At 36.0% G+C, this 24,792-nt stretch overlaps 2 protein-coding genes across 2 annotated transcripts in view; both read right to left on the bottom strand.

The window, feature by feature from the left end:
• Positions 1-407: 407 nt before the first annotated feature.
• On the bottom strand, positions 408-14,211 carry bco1 (beta-carotene oxygenase 1). The gene is made up of 11 exons (XM_038286764.1): positions 14,058-14,211; positions 13,837-13,965; positions 13,612-13,741; positions 13,226-13,373; positions 12,990-13,140; positions 5,912-6,132; positions 5,578-5,835; positions 5,377-5,482; positions 4,644-4,738; positions 2,747-2,858; positions 408-2,610 (listed from the first exon to the last, which is right to left on the bottom strand). Exons 1-11 carry the CDS (start codon positions 14,113-14,115, stop codon positions 2,456-2,458), a joined length of 1,563 nt encoding a protein of 520 aa, XP_038142692.1. The 5' UTR covers positions 14,116-14,211; the 3' UTR covers positions 408-2,455.
• A 4,884-nt stretch (positions 14,212-19,095) lies between these two features.
• The window catches only part of LOC119784608 (TLC domain-containing protein 4-B-like), a 29,948-nt gene continuing 24,251 nt past the window's right edge, over positions 19,096-24,792 (bottom strand). Inside the window, exons 6-7 of the mRNA XM_038286746.1 lie at positions 24,674-24,747; positions 19,096-22,086 (exon numbers count right to left, since the gene is read on the bottom strand). Of these exons, the coding sequence (XP_038142674.1) occupies positions 21,768-22,086; positions 24,674-24,747 (393 nt within the window). The 3' untranslated portion in view covers positions 19,096-21,767. The remainder of the gene's footprint in view (positions 22,087-24,673; positions 24,748-24,792) is intronic.

Here is a 24,792-nt window from a genome sequence, read left to right as displayed (position 1 = left end):
CAACCAAAGAACCACAACCCAAACAAATCCACTTCACCCAAAACAACAAAAATAAACCAATGTAGAAAAACAAATGCTGTGTTTAGCTGCTACTTTGGCCAATATACATGGTTCATTGTTACAGCATGAAATAAGCTATTTATGACCTCGCCCCCTAAAAAATATAGAAAAATATCCCAAATGAATCAATAAAAGTAAATGTTTGTATGCTGATGTCAGCACAGAAAGTGAACAGCACTGTATCCGCCTTATTTATTTATGCTGACAGGAACTGAAAATAATGGGCCATTGATGACGTCCGTGCATTAATTGAGGCAGCCAAATAATTTTAGCTGTTTTTCCTGAACAATTTGTAAATAAAGATTCCAAGAAAAACTGTGTAATCAAACAAGGGAGCCAAGTTTGGGTAGAGATAAAAGGTTTTATTTAATTCAGATATCAAACTCAAAAGAAGATTAAATCTGCATTCACTCTAGTGGATAAACTAACATCAGCAACATTGATTTACATCAGTGTTTGTGTTGATAACAGTGCTTCTTTCACATGGCAGCTCTTTTGTTAGACTTACAGGTAACCTCTTAAATGTTCTTTGCTTCTTTGTGAGCTTTGATTGCAGTTTGGTAGTTGTTGGAATGAGGAGATTCATTTGATTTTGGATTAAGAAAAAAGAATTTGACATAGATGTTTCTTTTGGATCTATATTTTACTACTTTTTGACATTACTGTTTCCAGATGGCTTCACAGAGAAAAGTAATAGAAAAATAAAACACTTTAGAGAGAACAATAATAAAAAGATCACTTATTGATATAATAAGGGCAACATAAAGGATGAACGCAAGGTATAACGATTCAAAATAAGCTTCACTCACAATAAACATAAGACAAGATAAAAATCCTATTTGGAATTAAATACCCTAATGTAGCTTTAAGGACTCCGGATGGTGAAGGGGGGGCTTTAATAAATTAGAAGATGTCTCTTCTCTGTCATTAAGTCTTTATTTTATTCAGTGAGTCACTAGTGGGCCTTAGCTATGAGAAGCACTCTACTCTTTGATTCTCTGTGTTAAAACTTCTGCAGCTGTGTTCCAAAATCATTGCATAGCTGCTATAGATTTATTTATGACATTAAAAAAGATAAAGGCATTCCTTCAACATAAATGAAACAAACCAATATGCTTTGTTGTCAGGTTTGGCATTAAGCTAGTTTGCTTTATTTTGTCACACAAAAAAAAACTCCCTGTCAAAATGTAATTTCATTGGTTATTTTCTTAATTACTTTTCAGTCTTTTAAGTGAATTAACTCTGGATACTGTATTTCCCATCTTTCACGTGAAATAGCAAACAAAAACTGAATTTGTTTGTTTTGTTTTCTCATTGTAGTAAGTTCAGAGAAATCTTCCAAATCCTGGAAAATTTAGAGTTAAGGATGACTGAAAATTAACATACTATAGAAAAAAAGCTTGAAAAGGTCAAGGCCTAGTACTGATCCTTGGGGAACCATGCAGGTAGTAAAGATATGAGTATCAAGGTCAACAGTGCTGCTGTTCAGAGATCTGGAAATCTGTTATTGGGTTGAGCCTGAAAGCCAGATGGTTTCTGTAATGGGTTTTAGATGAGTTATTTCTTTATCCTGCCAAGGACTGGCTAATCAACTTTTTTCTGTAGAGGTAAAACTTATTAGCATATAAAGAGATACATCATTGTTGTGAATATTTGAAGAAAAAGAAGTACATCTTTGTTAGTCCTGTTTGGTAATTAAAAAAGTAACAGCTTTGCTATCATTTCTAGGTTAATCATTTAAAAGCAGGTCAACGGATGCAATGCTTTGAGGGAGGGGTGGAGTAAAAGCTAATCTTATGACATTAGTTATGCTTTGAAGGGAAGTTCCAGAGTTGCTGAAAGAAAAAGTTTAAAAGTTACCTTTATTGCTTTTCATGAAGTTGGAGAAATGATTAAATATAAAGGTTTTCATTTACAGGTTTGTGCTGTGAGTCATAGCAAAAATATTACAAGTCCTGCTACAACTTGTAGTGTACATGGATTTTATTTTTAACTTTCTTTTCTCTCCTGCTGTAATTAGAATAATGATATAATAATACAACTCCAAACTTTCACATTGTCTTTAATGGAATAAGATGCACATACATAATAACAATATTGCAGACATATATGTGCTCCGTGAGGAACTTTGTTCCATGAAAAAAAAATAACATATCTTCCATTTAAAAAAATAGAACTGATAAAATATTGCTTGAGAGAATATTATTACATAAGTTTTCCGCAGTTTTAGGGTCGAACCCAGCACACACGCTGACATGGTAACAAGGGAAGTGAGATACAATGACTCACAATGGAAAATGAAAAATAAAAGTGACCTGTGAGGTTATGCGGATTTAGGCGATCCAAGCAGTTAAATGTGTGGGGTTTAGTTAACTGGAAGCTTGTCTTATGCCGATTAATTCTGCTTTGGAATGAAAATTCCATGCATGTCCTTGTAGAGCTCAGCGTTGACATACGCTCTTGCAACTTCCTTGAACGTTTTTCCATCGAGGATCACGAGAAAACTTGACTGGCCTGGTTTGGAGTTGATGACAGACGACAGGACCACTCCTGCAAATTGCAAAATAATTAATGAAAAAAAAAAAAAAAAGAGGTACAAATTAGTGCCAAGTCCATACACAGATCACAAGCACACAAGTGAACAAACATTATTGTCCAGCTTCACATGTGTTTCCTGAACACCCACCATCGTCCTCTGACTCTCCATTTGGTCTGGGGACAAAAATCGGCTCTGAAGGCCAGCAGTTTTCTTCGTTCCAGTACAGCATTGTCTTCGTCTTTGTGTCAAACTTGGCAATCTAAAGGAGATAAACATGTTATGATACATATTTAAACAACAGTATTATATGGGCAGCAATAGGTCTCAGAAGGAGCAGTTTGGAGTTACCCATGGAAATATTACCGCTCTCTAAATCAAATTGTATGTGCATTACAGTATTCTAATGTATGCTATAGATCCTAAAACATTTCCATATTTGTAGCATTACAAACATAAATCCCAATATAATGCATATTGCTAATATTGTACTTGAATGTCACAAAGTGGTATCGAAAAACAGAAATAAAGTCTAAATAGTTTGGCAGGCATTTTTATTCAACCTTTACTCTGATATCCCCAGATGAAGTCAAAAAACAAACGTTTCCAGAGATTTCTTTCAAATTAACCTGGTAAAGATCATAAAGCTAAAGGAACACAATAAACAGGCTAGGAATAATGTTTTGGTAAAGTTTTGAAATTAGTTAAAGATTCCAAGCTTCACATATTTTATAGAGCATTTCTTAATCCATCATCTGCAATTAGAAAAAGGATGGCACAACTGCAACACTACGGAAACATGAAGTAGAACACTGTCTCCATGAATCCGTCCTTCAAATGCACAATCCCCATGTTGAAAAGTGTTTGTGGTGTCTTATCCCACAGAAGTACAGAAAAATATATTAAGGTTTGTGGCTTTTATGTAAAAAAACATAAGAAAAGGAAGTATCAATAGTTTTTCAAGTAGCACTCTTTCTGATAATAATAAATACCCTTACAATTAAACGTGAAGTTAGATTTCAACAAATACAAAAATGGCATATTTCACTTTTATCATATAAGTAAATGTTTTATTAAAAGTGACATAAATTTGGCCATCTAGGTTAAAGCTAGGATCTCTTTCTAGATCTCCAATCATTCTGTGTTGAACATTTAATTCTAGAGTTAAACATTTTGCAGGGCTGTCAATCAAACAACTGCCCCTTCTCCTCAGTTGAGCTTCCCTTTGCGGAAGATGGACTTGTGACTATCTGCTGACTCAAATATTTCTCCTGGTGTTGAAATACCGTGAAATGAGAGAAATCTCTATCTCAGTCCAACACAAGTGCCCTGTAATAAACTTTCACTCCACTCAGATTACATTTCAGTTAAATAGATACTGAACTGGAGGTCTTTAGGTTGTTAGTCAGCTTACTTTTAACTCTTATCCCACAGCATTGTGATAACAGCTGATATAGCAGTGTTGTACAGAATGTCCAGCCCTTGTTTTGTAAACCTGCATCTTCTCACGCTATCGAATACCAGACATGAAAACTGTTTTTCTTCTTCTCATTGTGTTTTAATGTGGAAGTGGACCCAGCGGACCAATTCCAGTTTCTCTTGTGCCAACAGGTATTTCAAACAGCAAAGCTTTAAGATGATTAGGATGCATTGGCAGGTTGGAACTTCCTGTCCACGTCAGTGGAACAGTGTTGACAGGAAGAGTCTGTTTCCCTAAATCCAGGTGCTTAAGAGATCTTAAGGGGGAGTGGGGGGCTCTGAGTTTGAGCCCCACTCCCACAGACTGCCACTCTGGGTCTCTGAGCAAGACCCTTAACCCCACCTTGCTACCCCACGATGGCAGCCCACTGCTCCCCAAGGGGATGGGTTAAATGCATATGTAAATTTCTCCAGTGTGAGATCAATTAAGTTCAGTTATTTATTATTTATTATAAGAACCCAACTCTTCTATAACATATAGTGCCATAAGAAATCTAAAAGCTGATTTCCAACATTTCAGCCTCTCAATATCCATATAATTTTTTTTCAAAAGAGCAAGAAGAATCACCTGCTTTGACAGTGCAGATTTCTCAACAATGTTGCCGTACACAAACTGGTACTTGTTTCCGTTGTAGTCATAGTTGATCCTGGGTAATTCAAAATCTAAAATAATAGACATAATATTATCATGATTGCATATATGAAGCGATAAAAAGTGGTTTAAGGTTGAAAAAATAGATAGTTAAAGCAAAACAGAAGGAGAAAGCATCATCAAATTTCTAAGTAGACAAAATGGGACAAAGTAATTGACTGTTGAGTAAGAGACAGTATCTAAAGAGAAGGCTAGACAAAATAAAGCGAAACAGCAAAAACAGCCCAAGTATGGCTGTCATTTAAAAGTAGGTCATGTAAACACTGAATAAATGGTGGAAAAAATCAGGAAGAACCCTCTTCTAATTAGTTAGGAAACATTTTAAACATCTCTAAATAGTTCAAGCATCATTTGAAAGTGCTTCACCAAGTTAAGCATACCTTTTTACCTTTATCACATTTTGCAAAAAAAATAGCACAGCAGAAAATATAATTTTGACTCAATGTGATAGATATCAAAAAATTGTACAAATGTTTTAAATTTTTTTTTTGTGGAGGGTGGTCCTGGTATAAATACAGCCTTTCTGTGAAGTAAACAAAGTGGTTGTCCTGCTTGGGGGTGCTTCTCTTCTGCAGGGACTATGGTTTATCTTATAACATTCCTCAAGAGTGCAACACAGATAGTTTAGCTCTGTACTGCATGGCTTTACCTTCGCAGAGCACCTCTGAATGACATGTGAATTTGCCCTCTTTCTCCTTCACGGCGGTGGCTGTAGTGTATTTAAGTTTTACCACATTCTCTCCAACTCCAAAACCCTGAAAAAAAAAAAAAAAAACCCAGATCTGATGATGATAAACCCAACCACTTATAAATGGGCTTAAATTCAAAATTTCCTCTATTTCTGTCTTACGGTTTCTGCTGTTATAGGAAGAGCAAATCTTCTGAAACTTGGTTGGGTGTAGACCTCACTTGGAGTGTCAGCATCCTTTTTCAGGTTTTTCAGGTAGAACATATCATATAGTTTGTCATCGTTGTAGGCGATGACGTCAAAGACGATGTGACCTTCATCCTCAAAGGCGTTCACGTGATGATAAATGACCATCGATTGGGTGTAGTACTTCACGTCGACCTGTTTGCCGGTTCTTCTGTCAATCAGGTGGATCAGAGTCTAAAGCACAAATAAGACATTAAGGAAATCACACTTATCCTCTCCTGCAGCCGATAAATCTGCTTTAAATCCTTACATTTTCATCAGGGCAGAACTTCATGCAGCTCGCCCAGTTCACTTTCCTTATGTAGGCTGTGGCCATCTTGAGAATGTCCAATTTGAAAGGCTGCTCAACGAAGATGATGTAATTGTCTGTGAAGCCAATGCTGTGGCAGTAGCTCGGGGAGAGAAGAGACCGGCAGGGAATAGTAGAAATCACCTCCAACTTCTTCAGAGCAGGAACAGTCTTGCCTTTCTCTGAAAAGTGGTAAAAACTTTCAGGAACTGTAGGTAACAAAGGAGACAAACTGAGTTCATTGAAATTATTATGCCATTCTATTAGTGTTAGGAATTCAGTTTGTGTGGGTTGTTTGTGTGTTTTTCTCTCTCTACCACCAGGTGGTGCCTTTCCCTCGTTGGGCCTCCCTGCACACCTGCGGCTTGTTGGATCATCACTGAAGGAGTATTTGAGCAGTGGGCTGTCATTACCTTGACGCCAGGGTGTTTGCCAGTTTTGGGTACTCTAGCCAAGCTGAGATTAGCAGAGTCTAACCTAATCTTTGTACTCTGAGTCTTATCTATTTTTTGTCTTTGCTCTTCGGCAGGAAGCCTTCCTGAGTAACTGGATACCTGGGCCTTCTCCCCCTGGAAGGATTAACTGAGAACAAACTGAGCAGGGGAAAACCTCCACATGATCCGTTCGAATCCTATTCGGAAATCCAGGGCCAGTCCGCTCATTAACTCCTCTGGGTCCAACGCTTCTCTATCTGTCCGCCCTCCAACGAGTTCCCTCTTCTCTGGATAAACCCCCACAAGCCGGATTCAAGGATTGACAAGAGCCCCTTCAAACGTGAGTCCAGTAATATTCAAGCCTCAGTCAAATTTCCTATGAAACCTGAGCTGATACTGTGGTATCCCCTTCAGACTTTCCAGTTCCGGTTCACTGTTCCACAGTGTTCCAGAGCCAACTTCTGTGATTCATCTACATTTAATAAACCTGTCAAAGTTTTTCCCTTGGTCTCTGAGTGGTCCTCTGCAAGTGGGTCAGATCGCTTAAATCAGTGACAATTAGGAAGTAAACATCTTAATGGATTTGATCTGGGTTAGAGTTCAGTTATCACCCTGAGCTATTTACTTGATTTATTGATTCATTAAGACCAATTTATTGAATATTTATCATGTAATATATATGCATAGATATATGACCCCTTTATTTACTTTTAATTGATAGCAGTATCCCACTTTTGTCCTGAGAAAGACTATTTTTCAGAATGAGCCCCAAATACAGATCTTAATGTTCTCTAAATATTTTAACAAGCCTGAGATAAAATCCTTCTTAACATATCCAGTGTGGCTCATAGATTGTTAGTGAGGCACTCATTTTTAAAGGCACCCTTTATGATAGAGTGTAGGATAGTATTGTGTGTTTCCTCAATTGTCTCAATTGTTATTGATTCTTTTTATCTCACTCAGCCTGTCAGAGTACATGTCTTAATGTAACACTATTTTCATAGACTGATAGTAGTAGGCAAGGGAAATGAAGTGCTCAATGAATCGTATAAATATTTTTGTATTAGTTTTTGTAAGGGGTTAAATTTTTACCAGAAAACAATGCTTCATTCATAAGGCCTGTTTTCATTTATGCACTTTCCAATAGTATTTTATACAGGTGCTGGTCATAAAATTAGAATATCATGAAAAAGTAGATTGATTTCAGTAATTCCATTTAAAAAGTGAAACTTGTATATTATATTCATACATTACATACAAACTCATATATTTCAGATGTTTATTTTGTTTAATTTTGATGATTACAAATGACAACAAATGAAAATCTCAAATTCATCATATCAGAAAATTAGAATATTGTGAAAAGGTTCAAAATTGATGGCCCCTGGTGCCACACTCTAATCAGCTAATTAACTCAAACCACCTGCAAAAGCCTTTAAATGGTCTTTCAGTCTAGTTCTATAGGCTACACAATCATGGGGAAGACTGCTGACTTGACAGTTGTCCAAAAGACGACCATCGACACCTTGCACAAGGAGGGCAAGACACAAAAGGTCATCGCTAAAGAGGCTGGCTGTTCACAGAGCTCAGTGTCCAAGCACATTAATAGAGAGGCGAAGGGAAGGAAAAGATGTGGTCGAAAAAAGTGTACAAGCAAGAGAGATAACCGCACCCTGGAGAGGATTGTGAAACAAAACCCATTCAAAAATGTGGGGGAGATTCACAAAGAGTGGACTGCAGCTGGAGTGAGTGCTTCAAGAACCACCACACACAGACGTATGAAAGACATGGGTTTCTGCTGTCGCATTCCTTGTGTCAAGCCACTCTTGAACCACAGACAGCGTCAGAAGCGTCTAAAGAGAAACAGGACTGGACTGCTGGTGAGTGGTCCAAAGTCATGTTCTCTGATGAAAGTAAATTTTGCATTTCCTTTGGAAATCAAGGTCCCAGAGTCTGGAGGAAAAGAAGAGAGGCACTTCATCCACGTTGCTTGAAGTCCAGTGTAAAGTTTCCACAGTCAGTGATGGTTTGGGGTGCCATGTCATCTGCTGGTGTTGGTCCATTGTGTTTTCTGAGGTCCAGGGTCAACGCAGCCACATACCAGGAAGTTTTAGAGCACTTCATGCTTCCTGCAGCTGACCAACTTTTTGGAGATGCAGATTTCATTTTCCAACAGGACTTGGCACCTGCACACAGTGCCAAAGCTACCAGTACCTGGTTGAAGGACCATGGTATCCCTGTTCTTAATTGGCCAGCAAACTCTCCTGACCTTAACCCCATAGAGAATCTATGGGGTATTGTGAAGAAGATGCAATACACCAGACCCAACAATTCAGAAGAGCTAAAAGCCACTATTAGAGCAACCTGGGCTATCATAACACCCGAGCAGTGCCACAGACTGATCGACTCCATGCCACGCCGCATTGCTGCAGTAATACAGGCCAAAGGAGGCCCAACTAAATACTGAGTGCTGTACATGCTCATACTTTTCATGTTCATACTTTTCAGTTGGCCAACATTTCTATAAATCCTTTGTTTTTATTGGTCTTCAGTAATATTCTAATTTTCTGATATGATGAATTTGAGATTTTCATTTGTTGTCATTTGTAATCATCAAAATTAAACAAAATAAACATCTGAAATATATGAGTTTGTATGTAATGTATGAATATAATATACAAGTTTCACTTTTTAAATGGAATTACTGAAATCAATCTACTTTTTCATGATATTCTAATTTTATGACCAGCACCTGTAATTGTTTTTACTAATAATAGATCACTTTATACTGAGCCCCATTTAGAACATGGTGAGAAACAAACAGTTTAATGGATCACAACATTGTTTTTGCAAGATCCTGACTTTTGTTGATATTGTTGATATATTAACATGGGTCATTGCAAACAAAAAAAAAATAAAAAAAATTTAAACAATCCACTGGACTTGGTTTCCAAATTTCGAAGACGTTTCACTTCCCATCCAGGAAGCTTTTTCAATTCAAAATGTCAGGAATAGTATTGAGTTCGAGGTTTTATACATGTTTTCAAAACAAAAACAGGGCCTTGTTGGGCTACTGTATAAAATTTATAGATGTGATTTTATAGTTTAGACTAAATAATAAATGTTCCAAATCAGCATTGGAATTGGCCATGATTTTCATAATTTTGGTCCAGTCAGCTTCCACTGCCAGCGGCTGGGTATTGTACGTCATAAATTTGAAAAACAAGGTTTCGAATAGAACCATTCCTTCTAAGTTATCTTTCCTATATAGTCTGTAAACTGTATTTAAAAAAAAAATTAAGACTGTTTTTCTGATACATATTTAGGCAGTGCCTGAGAATACCTAAACAAGAATAAAGAAATAAAAAAAAATAATCATAACTCAAGCTATTTGCATGGTTTTTCTTCGTTGAATTTTTGGAAAGAACCTTGTAACCAAACAGCTTAAAAAGGCTCTATTTAAATGGAATCCACCTTTATGCAATCGATGCTGTCTTGCAGTGCCGATTGCATGAAAGGAGAACCTTGTGAGGGCATGCAGCACTTAAAAACACACATTTAGCATTCTGTGTCTCCCTAAATCTCCCTAACTCTCCATAAATTTGTACTTTCGGCACAAATAAACCTTTATACTCTGACTGATTTTGACATTTGAACTGACAACAGTTGTATTGTTGATGTACTTTTTACCAAGAAAAACAAATTATCTCAGAACTCTGTTTAAAAAAAAAAAAAAAAAAAAAAAAGATAAATCCAAATCCTACACGCTTTAAATTGTAGATTTTTTTTTAACTAGAAAGGATTTGTCTTTTCTAGTTTTAAAAAGTGGCTGAGAGAAATAGGTTTCTGGGTCGGCATATTTACATTCTAAGGTTAATGTTATTGATTACTTTTATCAGCCTGTCAGAGTCCCGACGCGCACTAAAGGGCATGCACAGACCTCGTTCTCTCCTTCGGTTTAAAGGTTTCATCACTGATATCTGTAATGTATGTTGGATGAACTGTTGCGTAATCACGTTAATCATTAATGTCTGCCATGTGCTCTGTTTTCTTCTGCTTTTATTTACTCTGTGCTTAGCAATTCATAGTTTCATTACAGTCTCAGTACAGAGGAGTGTTCATTTTTAATAAACTCAACTTCAGCTGAAACAGGGCTCTTATCAAAGAAATCGCTCAAGACTAATAACTTAATCATTGTGCAATGAGACAGATTGCATTCTCAGACATGTGTGCAGACAAGCTTTGTAGAAATGGAAACCTACCTTCAATTTTTTTTCTAGATGATCTGAGGACGAATCTCAGAAATGCACCGTAAAAGGTTATATCTTTTTAATTCCTCCTCGATTCTTTCAATTATGCAATAAATCCTTGTGAGTCGTCCTGTATTATATCTTAATCTATGCAGGATATTCCATTAAAGAAAAGGTTACTAACATTGGCTCCATGCCTTCAATTTCACGATAGAGCCACATACCTTACCTCTATGCTGGGTTGTGTTAACAGATTAAACCAAATTTCTTTCTCTTCGCTGAATGAAATAATATTTCATGTGCAGCTTTCTTTATGCCCAACTGAATGAAGCCAATCAGGTATTTTTTAAGATTTTTTTTTTATGCAGTCGCTGTATTTTAATATATTAAGCTTCTCACGGATGTGTAGCTGTGACCCAACTGCCTCAAACTTCCAAATTGTATAGCTTGTTATAATAAAGACTAAGCTATTTCAGTTTTTCTTTCATTTTTAGATGTATATTAAAGCTCCTTTTTTACCTAAACTGTTCTAAAAGGCCTTGTATAAACAGGTATCTATTCTTGAGTTAAATAGTTGTGGGGGATTACTTTAATCTGTGGTTTAGTCAAGACAGCAAAGTGTAGCAGCAGTCTTCATGATAGGTGCTGTTCCAATAGTGCTGGCAGAAAGGAAGGAGGTAGGAAGAGGAAGCAGGATGCATTCAGCATAGGAACCCCCTGATGTTCTTATCCTCTGCATTGAAGCTACGTGGATTCCCACAGCCCTTTGGAGGACAGGGCATGTAAACACAGCCTACCTCACAGAGTTAAACAAAAATAATTTTTTTCAAGATGTTTATTGTGTGAGAAAATTGCTACTGTGTGCATCTTCATATGTTTTATAATGGAGAGCTTCAGATTTTTTCATCACTTAATGATGTCTGGTAGGCTGAGGGCTGTCTGTATTCAGCACATCAATCTGAAGGTCCTCTCCTTTCTTTGATAGTGCTCTCACCTTTGAGACCATGAAACGTGGAGGAATAAGAGCTAAATAGGCCATAGGAGCAACAATTCGGATGGACGGATGGTTTGATTACTTCAAAGCATAGAGACAGCTCTCTTGAGAGTTTATCTTGACTTGATTTTTTTACAAGTAAAATAGCCGTATCTTATGTCTCAGCAGCTGGTACAAGTCATGGATGTGGCGTATTTCTGACAGTTTAGAAAACAAGTTTATTTTTTCTCTTTTTGCTTAGACCTGTGGTGTACCTCAGGGCTCCATTAAGTGATTTTTTCTAAATGGTTTCTTTAGAAAATGAAATTCTCTTTATGGTTTTATTACTTATCTTTGACACTTAGTGGCATGGCGCCACCATATTTATCTGAACTATTAGACCTTTAGAGTATATCCAGAATTTAAGAGTCTAATGGTGGTTCAACATTTCTAGATTTTAGGTCAAAAGTAGAAGATAGAAAGTGCCAGTGGTGGCAGCTAATCTATGGAGCAACCTACTTTAGGACATTAGAGTTACATCGACAGTTCATTGTTTTATGTGTGTTAAAAATCTGTTCAAACACCCAGGATTTTAGTTCCCTTGGATCAAAAGTAATTAAGGTTTTATTAAGTAATCATATTTTTATGTTTTTTTATTTAATCTAACTTAAAAAATGTTATTGTTATGTTGTTTTATTGTATGATATATTTAACCCTTTATGCTTCTGGGGATTTGATACCTTGGTCAGCGAAAGCCGTTTTAAAATTTGCCATAGAAAAAAACTTTGACTTGACAAGACTTTAATGAAATGAAGCCAGTTAACTTCAACAATAACAGAAGTTATTTTGTTTTTCATAGCATATGTAACGTTTGTCATGAGAAATTATTTTATCCAACTGAATGAAATGTACTAAATTTATTTGGGTTTTCTGCTTGCATCTCTATCAGAGGTACCTGTATTTGTGCAAGATGCAAAACTTTAGTAATTAAACTGGTACACATTAAATAAATCTTAGGTTCACTGTCTGATAAGCCGAAATTGTGAGGTTGATATCAAATGAGTATTCAAACTGAACAGAGAGAGATTGCCCCTAGGTATAACCTCTAATTCTGACCACACTCTGAATCATGAATAGAGACAATTTTTATCAGGGAATGATAAGAGGGTTACAGGGTTTCACAGTTTAAAAAGGTGAAACTGAGGAAATGCTTTTGCACATTCGTCAATATTGGATCTAAACACAAAACATTAACCACCATCGTGCAAGACAAATATCAGACTTGTTCTGACACTACAGGAACAACTAATTATATGGTATTGGCTAGTATTATATCTTATTATACGTCGACCGAGCAATTTAAGAAGATTTTGACAACCTACCTTTGGCTGAAATATTCGGAACTTTAAAAATTATGTATTTGGTTTTCCCCTTCTCTGCTATTGAAGTTCCAATGTTGTAGGCATTGCCTTCTTTGTCATAGTGCGGATGAGATGTGGCCAGGTTCACCGGCAGGTATTTCAGGTAGTCCACCTAAATGATCCAAAAAATCTTTAGGTGTGCAGAAAACATTTCACCTGTTGCAATTTTCATAGTAGCTGGGACTCTATAGGGTTACCTTTTCTTGGGTTTCAAGAGTAACAGGATCTATCTTGCGGATATAGTTGGTTTCAGCAGTGGCAAAATAGTCATTTCCATATCTGATGATGTTGCTAGTGCCATTATCAGTAAAGTCTGGCACAGTGTGGTTCAGAAAAGTGATCGCCCTGAAAAATAAGTGAATTACAGTTGTGTGAAGGTTCAGCACAATGTAAAAAAAATAATAATAATAATACAAATTCCTATTAATAATTTTTTTTTCATATCATTGCATAAAATAGTATTAAAGGACAATAATCAGGATAAAACTCTAGTATAAGAGATATAGAACAAATACATAATTGGATAAAAAAAAAAGAACAAACAAAGTAAATGAAGCAAAGACAAGAAAAAAAAAATTCTTACTTAAAGATAAAGTTTTTGCTTGGGTCTGGATATGCCATTGTCCCCATTTCAGACACCATTATTCTGTTTGCATCCATGTTGGAGTTGTAGGTGTCACCTCTAAGGAATCTACTTCTATGGGTAATTTCTCCTGTAAGGTTCAGAAAGAAAAGTTTTTTTTTTTTTTTTTTATCCAGATGATTAGATGTTTAAATAAAAATACTTTACATTGTTTGCCTTACTAACCATCCTTAAATGAGAAACTTGTTATCAAGGACATCCCGTCAAACCAGTGCTCATAACTCGTGTCCCCCACTGAGAAGATCCCAGGTCCATTACGCAGCAGGGTTCCTTGTAGCCAGTTAGGAACGCTGCCTGTTGGACATTAAAACAGAAAAACTTGCACTATTAACTTTCTGTTTGCGATCTAAATTCCTATAAAAAGAACTTCATAAAACCTTATAAACCTTTGATATCTGTTTTGAAAGGCTCCGGCCGCTCCGTGGCGTTTTTGGAGAAGTCCATGGTGTCTTTGGAGAGCGGTAAGGCGCAGCTGGGTCGGAGTTTGGACAGCAATGAGCGCCACCTCCTTTAAAGCTCTCTTCTTGAGGGGGGTTGGCAAGTAGACGTAGTTATATTATCTTATCCGCCTTATCCGTGTGTAACTTCATTAAACTCTTCTGTTATTTTGAATGGTATAAATTGCAGCTCAATTCTTGATCAAATATGCGCACTTTGCCTTTTTAACCCAACTCCAGCCTACTGAGTCCACTTTAGTTCTTAGTTTTATTTATTTTATTTAAGATAAAGAACATCTGCTGATTGACCCATTGTTTAATCTTATTTTTTTCTTTAGCATTATTATGTTGTATGTTATATTTGTTTTATTAAAACCACTTCAGATTATAATTAACACAAATAAATGATTTTATTTTGTCTAATAGCACCATTTGGTCTTATCTGCTCTTATCAGCAAGATTAGAAATGTGCTTTATGGCCTTTAATTACAGGAACTGTGCCCTGTATTTACTCTATAGTGACTGAACTATTTCACTGTCATGCACTGACTTTCTTGGAATGTCATGTAATGAAGACGGAAGGCATAGATCACAGCATGATGGTAGGATAAAGTCTGTATCTACATGCATCTGTCTTTGGGTTGCGAAAGCAATAAAGTTCACAGAAAATGTCACGACCCCGTGTAAAATTCTCTAACAAATTGAGACATCACTGTGTTTATTTATAGAGTTTTTTTATATCTGCAGATACTGAGTTTAGACCAACTTATCAGATAAATTGGTAGTATGCTGCACGTCTCAAGCTGGTGCGTAGTGTACAAATACGTGTCTATTTTCTGCTTTTGTATATATATATATATATATATGTATGTATATATATATATAATTTTATATATATAAAATATAAAATTAAACAATGTCGGAAAGATATGAGGAAACAAAGACAAAGCGAAAACAATAAAATCAAACAATAAACATAGAAAAAAAGATATGTAGGATGCTCTTAAATGCAGATCAATTCAGTAGTAAGATAAAGGATCCTGAAGGACCAACCCATTTCAATCAGCAGAGGTTCAGACTGTACTGGCATTAAACTTAATTTCTGATTGTTATCCTGCACTTTGGCCCTAAAGCCAGTGGGATATTATATCTAGACACGAGAAGTCAGCCCTACAATGAATGGTATTTCAGTTTAGTTACTGAGTTACTGAAGTTCCCCTCATACAATCAGTGTTATTTGACAGTATCAGCAAACAGGAGGTTTAACCTTGATGAGCTTTAGCTCATCTAAGATGACTGAAAAATAATCTAGAAACTTATATTTTTGTTTTTAGATTTTTGTGATACATTTTATATCATAAAACAAAATTTAATAATCAGACAAGGTAGGCTTAAAGAACAACAAAAAGATGTTTTCAAATGATTTTCAGTTCTCAATAAACCCTGACTGAAAACATAACTGTCCTGACCCTATGTGAGAGGGTAATTGCTCCATAAACCTAATAACCTTATGGACCGATCTAGGCAGCAATAAATGCGACAAACGGGTGTCATAACTGCTGATGAATCTTTCCTATCAATGTGGATGGATTTTAGCAATCACATCTGTGCAAAGCTACGTCAAATAATCTATACCGGACAATTATTAATAAAAACAGCTAAATTAAGGTTTATTTACTAGGGCCCTTCAAAACCTTCTGTGTTTTTTGTCAGACATTTAGAGGTCGGTCTGTTGCTGTGCCATTGTCCTAGTGCATAACCCCCAAATGTTTAGTTTAGGATCTCAAACTGTTTTCCAGGACATCCCTGATGGATTTCCTGAGCAAGTTCAGGTTCTATTTATGTTCAAATCAAAGAAGAAATGTAGTAATTTCAGACTGCAAAAATAATACAAGCCTATATGTTTGTGTTTTTCTTTCATGTAGGAGCAAGGGGGAAAAATCTAATACTTTAAAATAAAATTATCATGACCTAGCACATTATAACTATGCTAAAAAAAAGCTCTTACAATATCTATCACAATATTTTAACCATGGAAATATGCAGAGACTGCAAAATAAAACAAAAATGGTGTTTGATGCAGTTTAACAGCTTTCTTACCTTGTGAATAAGTTACCTGTGAATAAGGAGGTTGTAGGTTTGATTTGAACTTCCCATTGTGTGTTTGCCCCTGAGCGAGACACTTAGACTGAGTAGCCTACCAATCTATATAGGTGTATGAAAGTGTGCCAGTTTGTAAGTAGAATTGGGTAAATATGGCTACACTTCTAATTGCTTTTTGTGGTCAGCATGTCTAGAAAAGTGTAATATTAACTCAGTCCCTTTACAGCATGCAATAAAGATTTTTTTATTTTATTTGGTTGCATACATAAAATTACTATTCAGTAGCGCAGCTACTGTCATTTAACACGAGATTCTTGCAGCAAGAATTTTTTGGGTTCAGCCCGTGGTCTTTGGGGATTGAGTTCGCATGTTCTCCCTGAGCAAGGGGGGTTTTCTCCAGATACTCCGGCTTCCTCCCACAGTCCAAATAATGGCCGTTAGGTTAATTGGCTTCTTTAAATGGCCCTTAGCTGTGAGTGTGTGAATGGGTGTTGTCCTGTATGTCTCCGTGTTGTCCTGCAATGGACTGGCGACCTGTCCGGGGTGTACCCCGTCTCTCGCCCGTAGACAGCTGAAGATAGGGACCAGCACCCCTCCCGACCTCGCTTGGAATAAGCGTGATGGAAAATGCATGTATGGATCATAAAGTTTCTAATACTTACATTTATGCTGTAGGCTTCCCTATTATATTGTCAGCATATATGGAATACCATGTTACTATTAACTGTGTTCAATTTGCTCTCAATAATCATAAGTTTTTCCTCTATTGAAGTCTCTTTAAAGTTGTATAATTTTTTAATTAAAAATAAAAGAAAAAACATGGTAAATCTTTAGATGTTGCTCCGATTTGTCTATGATTATTCAGTAATCCTGATACTGCAATTAGCCTTATGATCTGTGGTTCTAGCAATATTTACTTAAGAGAGGACCAGTACATAACTACAGATATGTACACACGTGGACGAAATTGTCTGTACCCCTTGTTTGATTAAATAAACGCCCTCATTGCTGACAGAGAAAATTTGAATAAGGCAAAGGTACTATAAAATAAAAGCTCAATGAAAATAAACAAATTAAAGCCAAAAATTTATGTTAAAGTGCTTCAACAGAATGATAAAAAAACTGAACTCATTAAACTGGACAAAAATGATGGTACCCTTAGCTCAATATTTTGTTTTACCCCCCTTCTGAGACAATCTGCAATCAAACACTTCCTGTAACAGTCACTGTGACCTCTGTTAGCTCAGGGGTGCTTACGTCCAGTCCTCAAGAGCTAACATCAGCGCATTTCTCTAGAATCCCTTTGATATTCTTCAGATATCATTGTACCCTGCAGAGATTCTAGACACACTTAGATAAATCATTGCAGTCCCATAGCATAACATAGCTTCTTCCATGTTTCATATTTGGCACAGTGCTTTCCATAGGACCTTCTCCCCTCATAAATTTCAGTCTGGCTTTTTTTATTTCTTTTCAACAATGGTATCCTCCGTGATCGCCTCCCTTTGAATCCATTTCGGCTCAAACAATGATGGATGGTGCGATCTGACACTGATGTTCCTTAAGCAGGAACTTCACCTTTAGTTTGTTTAGATGTTTTTATGGGCACTCGCTACCAATTATCCGCTTTTTGATTTGTAATCAGTTTTCATCATGCAGCCACATTTGGCTACAGTCCCATGGATCTTAAATTTCTGAATAATATATTCAACTGCAGTCATAGGGACATCAAGCTGGTTATAGATGATCTTATAGTTTTTCCCTTTGACGTACTAGTCCATAATACTGTTTTTTCCCCAATATCTTGGGACAACTCTTCCCTTTCCTTCCACTGGTCCATGTTCTTTGGAACAGACAATGTCACCAAGCAGCACAATGATAGTATAGGCACACTGATTACAAGATTGTAGACAACTGTGATGCCAACTGGTTGTCATACCTAGACTTAATAGGCCCTTTGGTCACATTTTCCATCTTTGCTAGGGGTATCCTCATTTTTGTCCAGGGCAGTTTCAGAAGTTTGTTTTAATTTCAAATATTCTTTTACATTATAGTTGATAATGTCTGACTCATTAGCTAATTTTAAAATAAATTTACCTGTCAGATTCAACATACTTCTGTGGCCATTGTGGTTTTTCTTTAATCAGACGAGTTTCCCACAATTTTGCCCACTTGTGTATATCAAGGATACCATACTTTATCTGAACATGAAAGTTAATTGTATTGCATTGGTCATTTACCTGAAATCCCTTCAGGTGGATAATGAATTTATCACATTTGTTGGTACTGTGTAGAAAATGAAATGTCTTCACAAGGACTGCATGTAAGAGAAATATTTTTTCTATTCTATCTGAATTAGCTAAGTCACAGTAATCATGAGAAAGCCTAAATAATTGTAGATGTTATCTTTTTGAAATTGGTTGAAAAAAAAAATCTAAAGAAAACCCACATACACTAATAAATAGCTTTTCTTCAAATGTTTTCCATTTTGAAAAATTACCTGTTAAACGATTTTACATGAGCAGTAGAAATTGTAAAACAAGACAAAAAATATACAGAAACAGAACATCGCTGCCATCTAGTGACTTAGACAGCCAAAAGAGACATGGACAAGCTTGGCAAAAACGTGTACTGACACATTTACCGGTAATAAAAAAAAATTAAATAAAAATAGGAGTTAGCAGGAAAAAGCATAACTTAAAACAGCTGTGCACAGTAGATATTAATCAAGTTGCGATAAAGGCAGTGGAAAATAACTTGTTTCTGCACACAATAAAACTTGAAGAATGTCTTTAGTTTTTGTCTGGAAAGGATTGGCTATGCCTTTAACATATATATCAAAAGTTGTAAAAACAGGGCATATTTAAATGAACTACACACAACACAAGAGTTAATTTGGTTTTTATTTTCAAGAATAAATGAAAATGTGATGGAAAAATTTCTATAACCAGTACATTCATAGAATGTCACATAAACACTCCAACTACTCTTGATACTTTCCTTAAAAGGCATCAAAAACAGAAACAACCAACATTTCACAGTTGGCAGAAGCAACGACTTCCCTGTCCCGAATGCATCGTATTGTCTTCCTATTCCGTCAACACCTGTTGGAATAATAACTTAAAAACAATGCAACACGTAAAATTCAAGATGCTTATAAGATTTGTGTTCATTTGCACTGCCCAGATCTTTATAAACTGTGCTGATTATTTTCAAGTATTCCCTTACTGTATATTCTGTGCTGGATAATAGTATCTGCTTGTTCATGTTAGCATCACATCATTTTCTGTGGACTACATTTTGTGGCACAGTACAAGAATAAAGTTTAAGTAAACATTATCTACATGTAAGAGAAATTAAAAGAGCAAAACTGGTCTTCACAAATGTATATGCTAATTTGTTTACAATGCAGTCCCCATGCAAAGCCACATGCAGTTACAGAAGGTGCATGAAGACGCCCATGTTGAGCATACACAACCTCGCACACTGAATTCACCCTGTTTCCATTCAGATCAACCTGATGTCATTTCCACTGAATCAAGTGAACGACTTTTAGTCAAAACATTCTTTATGATTATTCACCTGAAGACAACATCCGGCACATTCAGCACTGCCAAATCCTTCTGAACAGTTTGACAGAAATCAACCATGTAAGCATTTCACGCTGGTGAAAAAAATGACCAATTAAAAGAGATTAAGGAAATAAATCTGATGGTTTACATACCGCGATAGGTCACATCATGCAGAGAGAAAAAACTAAAATTTCAAAGGGAACATAAGAAACAAACTCCACACAAATAAAAAAAAATTAAAGAGTAAGAAGAAAGGAAGAAAATTAATCAAACAGAAGCCCTGCCACTTATAGCTGGTGTTGAAAAAAGTACAGAACAGTAAAGGCAGATATCACATTAGAAGGGACTTGGAAGGAACACAGTTTTAATCAAAAACAACAAAAAACGTTTTTGTAATTTTTAACGTCCGAAAACAGCCACTGTTCAACCATAGTTTGTTCTGAAAAGGTAAAAAGAAATCCAACACTGAGGACAGCAAGGCATACTTAAAAGTTTACAATCCTTATTTTTGTTTAACTGCAAATCTAATAAGAGCTTTTCTTTTACTGTACAGCTCATGGAAATTCAAGTACTGAAAAACTTGATTGGGCTGAAATCCGTCTCAGAAATGTTCCAATTCTTTTTTTTATTTGGGCAAATTACAACCATCAAACCAGTTTAACCAATAAATCTTTATGAGCTTTCTGTATATCTGTGCGTTAAAAATGAAATAATCCTGAATCAGTTCAAAAGAACAAACAAAAAATAAGTATTTGTTTCCTCTCCTAGTATGAATTAAAGATGACTCAAAGCAGACATTCTGTGGGTCCAAGACTTTTTAAAGCTACTGTATGAAACACCGATGAGCAATGTCTTCTTTGCAAATAAAATGGTGTTAAGGTCAGATGATTTACTGAATTTTAAATTCCATTAAAAAAAATCCTTTGTCATTTGTAAAATGTTGCTGTATGGTAAAATCAAGTTTGTGTCTGAAAGTGATAAAGTACAAAACTGTAGGACTCTTGTTATCAAAACAGGGCAGACAGAACGATGCCAGAACCCTCAACAAATCTACATTTTATCATAAGGTTTTTAATTTTAAAAACTTTATTTAGGCAGTGCAATATTAACTTGAATAAAATCTGGTGCTTTCCATGCATCATTTAGCTAAGATCAGTGGGGGCTCTGTATTTTTTTTCCCATCCTGAATTGACATCAGTGCAAACAACCTTCCACTTTGAAGTTTCCCTTTTAGCATTACCCAAAGTGCTTTACAAATCATTTATCTTTGACATATTGGTTAAGGTAATCCTTTTTATAAAACTAATTTGCCCTGGCACCAGCAAGACAAAACAAACAAAAACATACACAACCAAAGTACTGACGCCCGTTCAACCGAGCTTCTTGGTTTGATACTCATGCCAAGGTTACCGAGATGAGATGAGATGCATACCTACCCCTCTATGTGAACGTAGCTCATTCACTAAGCATCTTAATCTTGTTTGACGGTTTGCTGGCAACAAACCAATGGCACCGACCATCATTGTTGACTCACATTTCTCCATTTTCCCTCTTCTGCTTCATCAGCAGTAATACAACAAAACTAAATGTTCTGTTGAGCAATAAGCATTAAAAAAAGGTAAACTTTTTTGACAATTTGTCGTCGGGCTAACAGTCCTTTTGTTCAGCAAGGATCTGTTCTCCGTTTGTGAATCTTTCATGCAAAACAAATTGGCCATGCACAGAAAGTATTGCTTGAAAGTCTCATCATGGCTTGGGTGCGACCACTTCACTGGTCCATTAGTAAATCTTAGAGACTCTGCTTTTCCGAAAAAAAAACAAAAGAAACAACAAAAAAAGAAAATGTCCTCATTACATTCGGTCCTGCAGGGTTTAATCCTGCTCTGCTGCCATGGTAGCAACCTGAGGGTCCAAACTGCTACTGGCAGTGCACTGAGAGAATGGTCTCTTGTCACAGTTTGTGTCACACCTCTGACATCCGACATTAGTCCGTCTTCCCGTTCTCCTGAGGAGCTGCAGCTTTGCTCTCCTGAGCCGATCGCAGCACCTTATAGCAGCCGCGCGCAATCTTATGCATCCACATGATGTTCATTACGTCCAGACAAATACTGGAGCAGATCCAGGCGAGACGCCCCCCCCAGGGCACCAGGTAGAAGGCCTCTGTGCCGTACACTGCGTACATACGACCGTAGTAGACCGGCATGACTGCGATGCGGACCATGAAAAAGACAACTGCCATGGCAACGCCATTTGCCATATTGGGCCGGGATGACTTGGGATATCCTAGTACCTCAAAGAACCAACTGAAATGAAACATATTTTTGTGAGAACACTGATTGAACAGGGCGGGAAAATGTAAACACTAAAACATTGAACTAAACAAGGCTACTTTTTAAAAGTTAGTCTACAAAATGCATCTGCAAAAGAAAACAAATATCCCATAAATACATTAACATGTGTTTTCAGGTTAGTGAAGCAGGTGTATGAATAAAAATGAAAAAAACATTTGTTTTTTTTATTGGTTTCTCTGTGATACATCAGCCAGTATAATTGAAATTTGTACATTTATCATAATAAAGTTTCAATCTACTGATGAACTAAAATTCCACAGTAATGAGATCACATATGCAGGTAAATCCCATCATTATACTCCAAAGACAAATGATTTTAACCATTTTATTTCATAAGAAAATGTAGCCATTTAATATTCTAAGTTAATGTTATTCTAATACATATTACAAAATACCTTAAAGATAAACTTTGATCAGATCAACGTAAACAATAGAACGAATCAAAAATATATCAATGCCAAAATTTAAAATATGGGAGTTCAAGAGGTTTAAAAAAAATAAAAAATTTATAAAGGTGAGTACATCCCTCTCAGTTAAATAAATATTTCATAATATAATGTTTAAGCAGAGTTCACCTGATTAAGTGTTTAGGTGGCTTTAGTTATACACCAATTAAAGTTGAATAGGTCAAAATTTTCAGTATTCAATGGGGAGATCCTATCCTAGAGTACATGACCTGTCCCCTCAGATAAACTCGAATAGAGCCATTAAAACTTAACCCCAGAGGAAATTCTCAGGTGAAAACATCAACATTGTTCCTAATCAGCCATTTATTCTCTCTGGTTTGATGAGACTCTTAGGCTTCTTGAATAATCATCATAAAATGATAAATTTGTTGTTTTTCCACAAACTGGAAAGAACAAGATATAAGTTTGTGTTGCCTCGGAGTATTTATGCTTTGTGAGAAGCTAAGCTGTTGAATTTATGAAATCAAAAGCAGCATAATTGAAGAGGAGGCGTTTTTACAGAATAAGGAGGAGAAGAGCAGATACGTCGGAGTACCCCGCCTTACGCCCATAGACTGACAGAGAGGCAGCGGCCACACAGCGACCCTGACAGAATACACTGAACTAAAGGCAGAAAACGTTTCTACTCGTTACGTACTCTTGCAGAGTACATAAAAAGCTTTAGTGTTGTAAGGTCTCAGCATGCTCAGCATCATGTCCTGATGTTGTTGCATCATCTGGCTTAATTGGTCTCAAGCTTGTGATACAGCAACCAGATTTGGAGTTGCATAAGTACAGCTTAAGATAACTACAAGAGTAACCTGTAAAGTTCTAGTGAGCTTCGTTAACAAGGCAGATATTTTTTTGGTGGACACGATATATTTGCAATATCAGTAGTATTTTCTCTTAATGGTGTACTCACTTTTGTTGCAAGAGGTCTCAACATTATTTACTGTCTATTGAGCTAATTTGAGGGAACAGGACATTTACGCTGTTGTACAAAGCTGTCAATTGAACTGTAGATTATATAGTTGGGGTCATATTATGTGTTGCTACATGAAAACCGAACAAAATATGTGATGTAAAGGGGTGAGGGGTATTTTAAGAGCTACTATTTAATGGGAACGAAAGTACAAATTGCAATCTCAGAAAAAACTGTGGTTATTTGTCCTGCCTATAAGTCTAGTTGAATTATTCTGCACCTAAAGTAAAACCAAAAGCAGAATAACAGTAATTTAGGTATAGGAATGTTTGTTTTCTAATATAGAAGCTCAGAAATAAAACTACTCTTTGAATGAGAAGATAAGATTATCTTTTACCTAATATGAGGAAATAAAAAAGGCAAAAACAGAACTGTTCTTATACCTCTTGAAATCTTACAACTTCGATAGAAATCAGAATTATATCAAACTGACAGGTCAAAGCTTTAAAAGTACCAAAGATTGGAAATCAAACACAAAATCCTAGTTGGTTAATTTAAAATGCATAAATGCATTTCTTTTATAAAAAAAAAAAATCCCAAATGATAACATGCATATATCCAAGTAATAGAAATACTTAAAATCATTGGAGTCATTTCCATTTAGACTGGAGTCCAAGGGAAACCTTTGAGCATCGTACATAGAGGTCAGTACACAGTATAAATAAGCTATTTGTCACTACAGGGGTTCTTGGAGTGTTGCTTTATTTCTAACAATTCAGCAAACTTGTTTTATCTTTAAAGATTGATGAAGTTGGAGATTTTCTGCAGAGCCTGAATTTCAGTTGTTTGCTAATGAGGTAAAGACAACATTTATAATAGAAAAAGTTCATGCATTTTGTTTAGATATTAATACAACCACTTTTAATTGAGCTGAAATCCACTTGGCAAAATGTAGAAAATATAAATGAATATATTAGGAACAGATCAATCTCTTTAGATTATGAGGGAATGGCTTTTTTTTTTTTTTTTTTTACGTCAATACTTAAAGCATTAAAAAAAAGAGGTAAAAGCCTCTAAAGTCTGTTCTGTGTTCCAAAAATAATACCCCATATAAAGATTTGAGAGATGCAGTGGCCTAAGAAACGATGATTAAAAGTAAGCAAGTACATACCGCTGGTTCACACATGGTGTGGAAAACTCAGCAAGCAGACGGAAGTTAGCAAAATAAGGCAACATTCCTTCGCCCTGGAAAAACAAGGTAGGCACAAGAAGATAAAACATGAAAGCGAC

The sequence above is a fragment of the Cyprinodon tularosa genome, unplaced genomic scaffold (genome assembly GCF_016077235.1).
Source record: "Cyprinodon tularosa strain WSP-4 unplaced genomic scaffold, ASM1607723v1 ctg23, whole genome shotgun sequence".
Lineage (NCBI taxonomy): Eukaryota > Metazoa > Chordata > Actinopteri > Cyprinodontiformes > Cyprinodontidae > Cyprinodon > Cyprinodon tularosa.
The sequence above is the reverse complement of the archived record's forward strand: the minus strand, read 5'-3'. Positions and strand labels throughout refer to the sequence as shown.

Bases quoted from the DNA above. Each gene is read 5' to 3' on its own strand.
- bco1 (XM_038286764.1), bottom strand. From the start codon at position 14,115: ATGGACTTCTCCAAAAACGCCACGGAGCGGCCGGAGCCTTTCAAAACA. The intron at 4,739-5,376 runs GTAAAGCCATGC...CTATTATTTTAG, and splicing joins TTCAGAGGTGCTCTGCGAAG to ATTTTGAATTACCCAGGATC. The intron at 2,611-2,746 runs GTGGGTGTTCAG...TGCAATTTGCAG, and splicing joins TGGAGAGTCAGAGGACGATG to GAGTGGTCCTGTCGTCTGTC.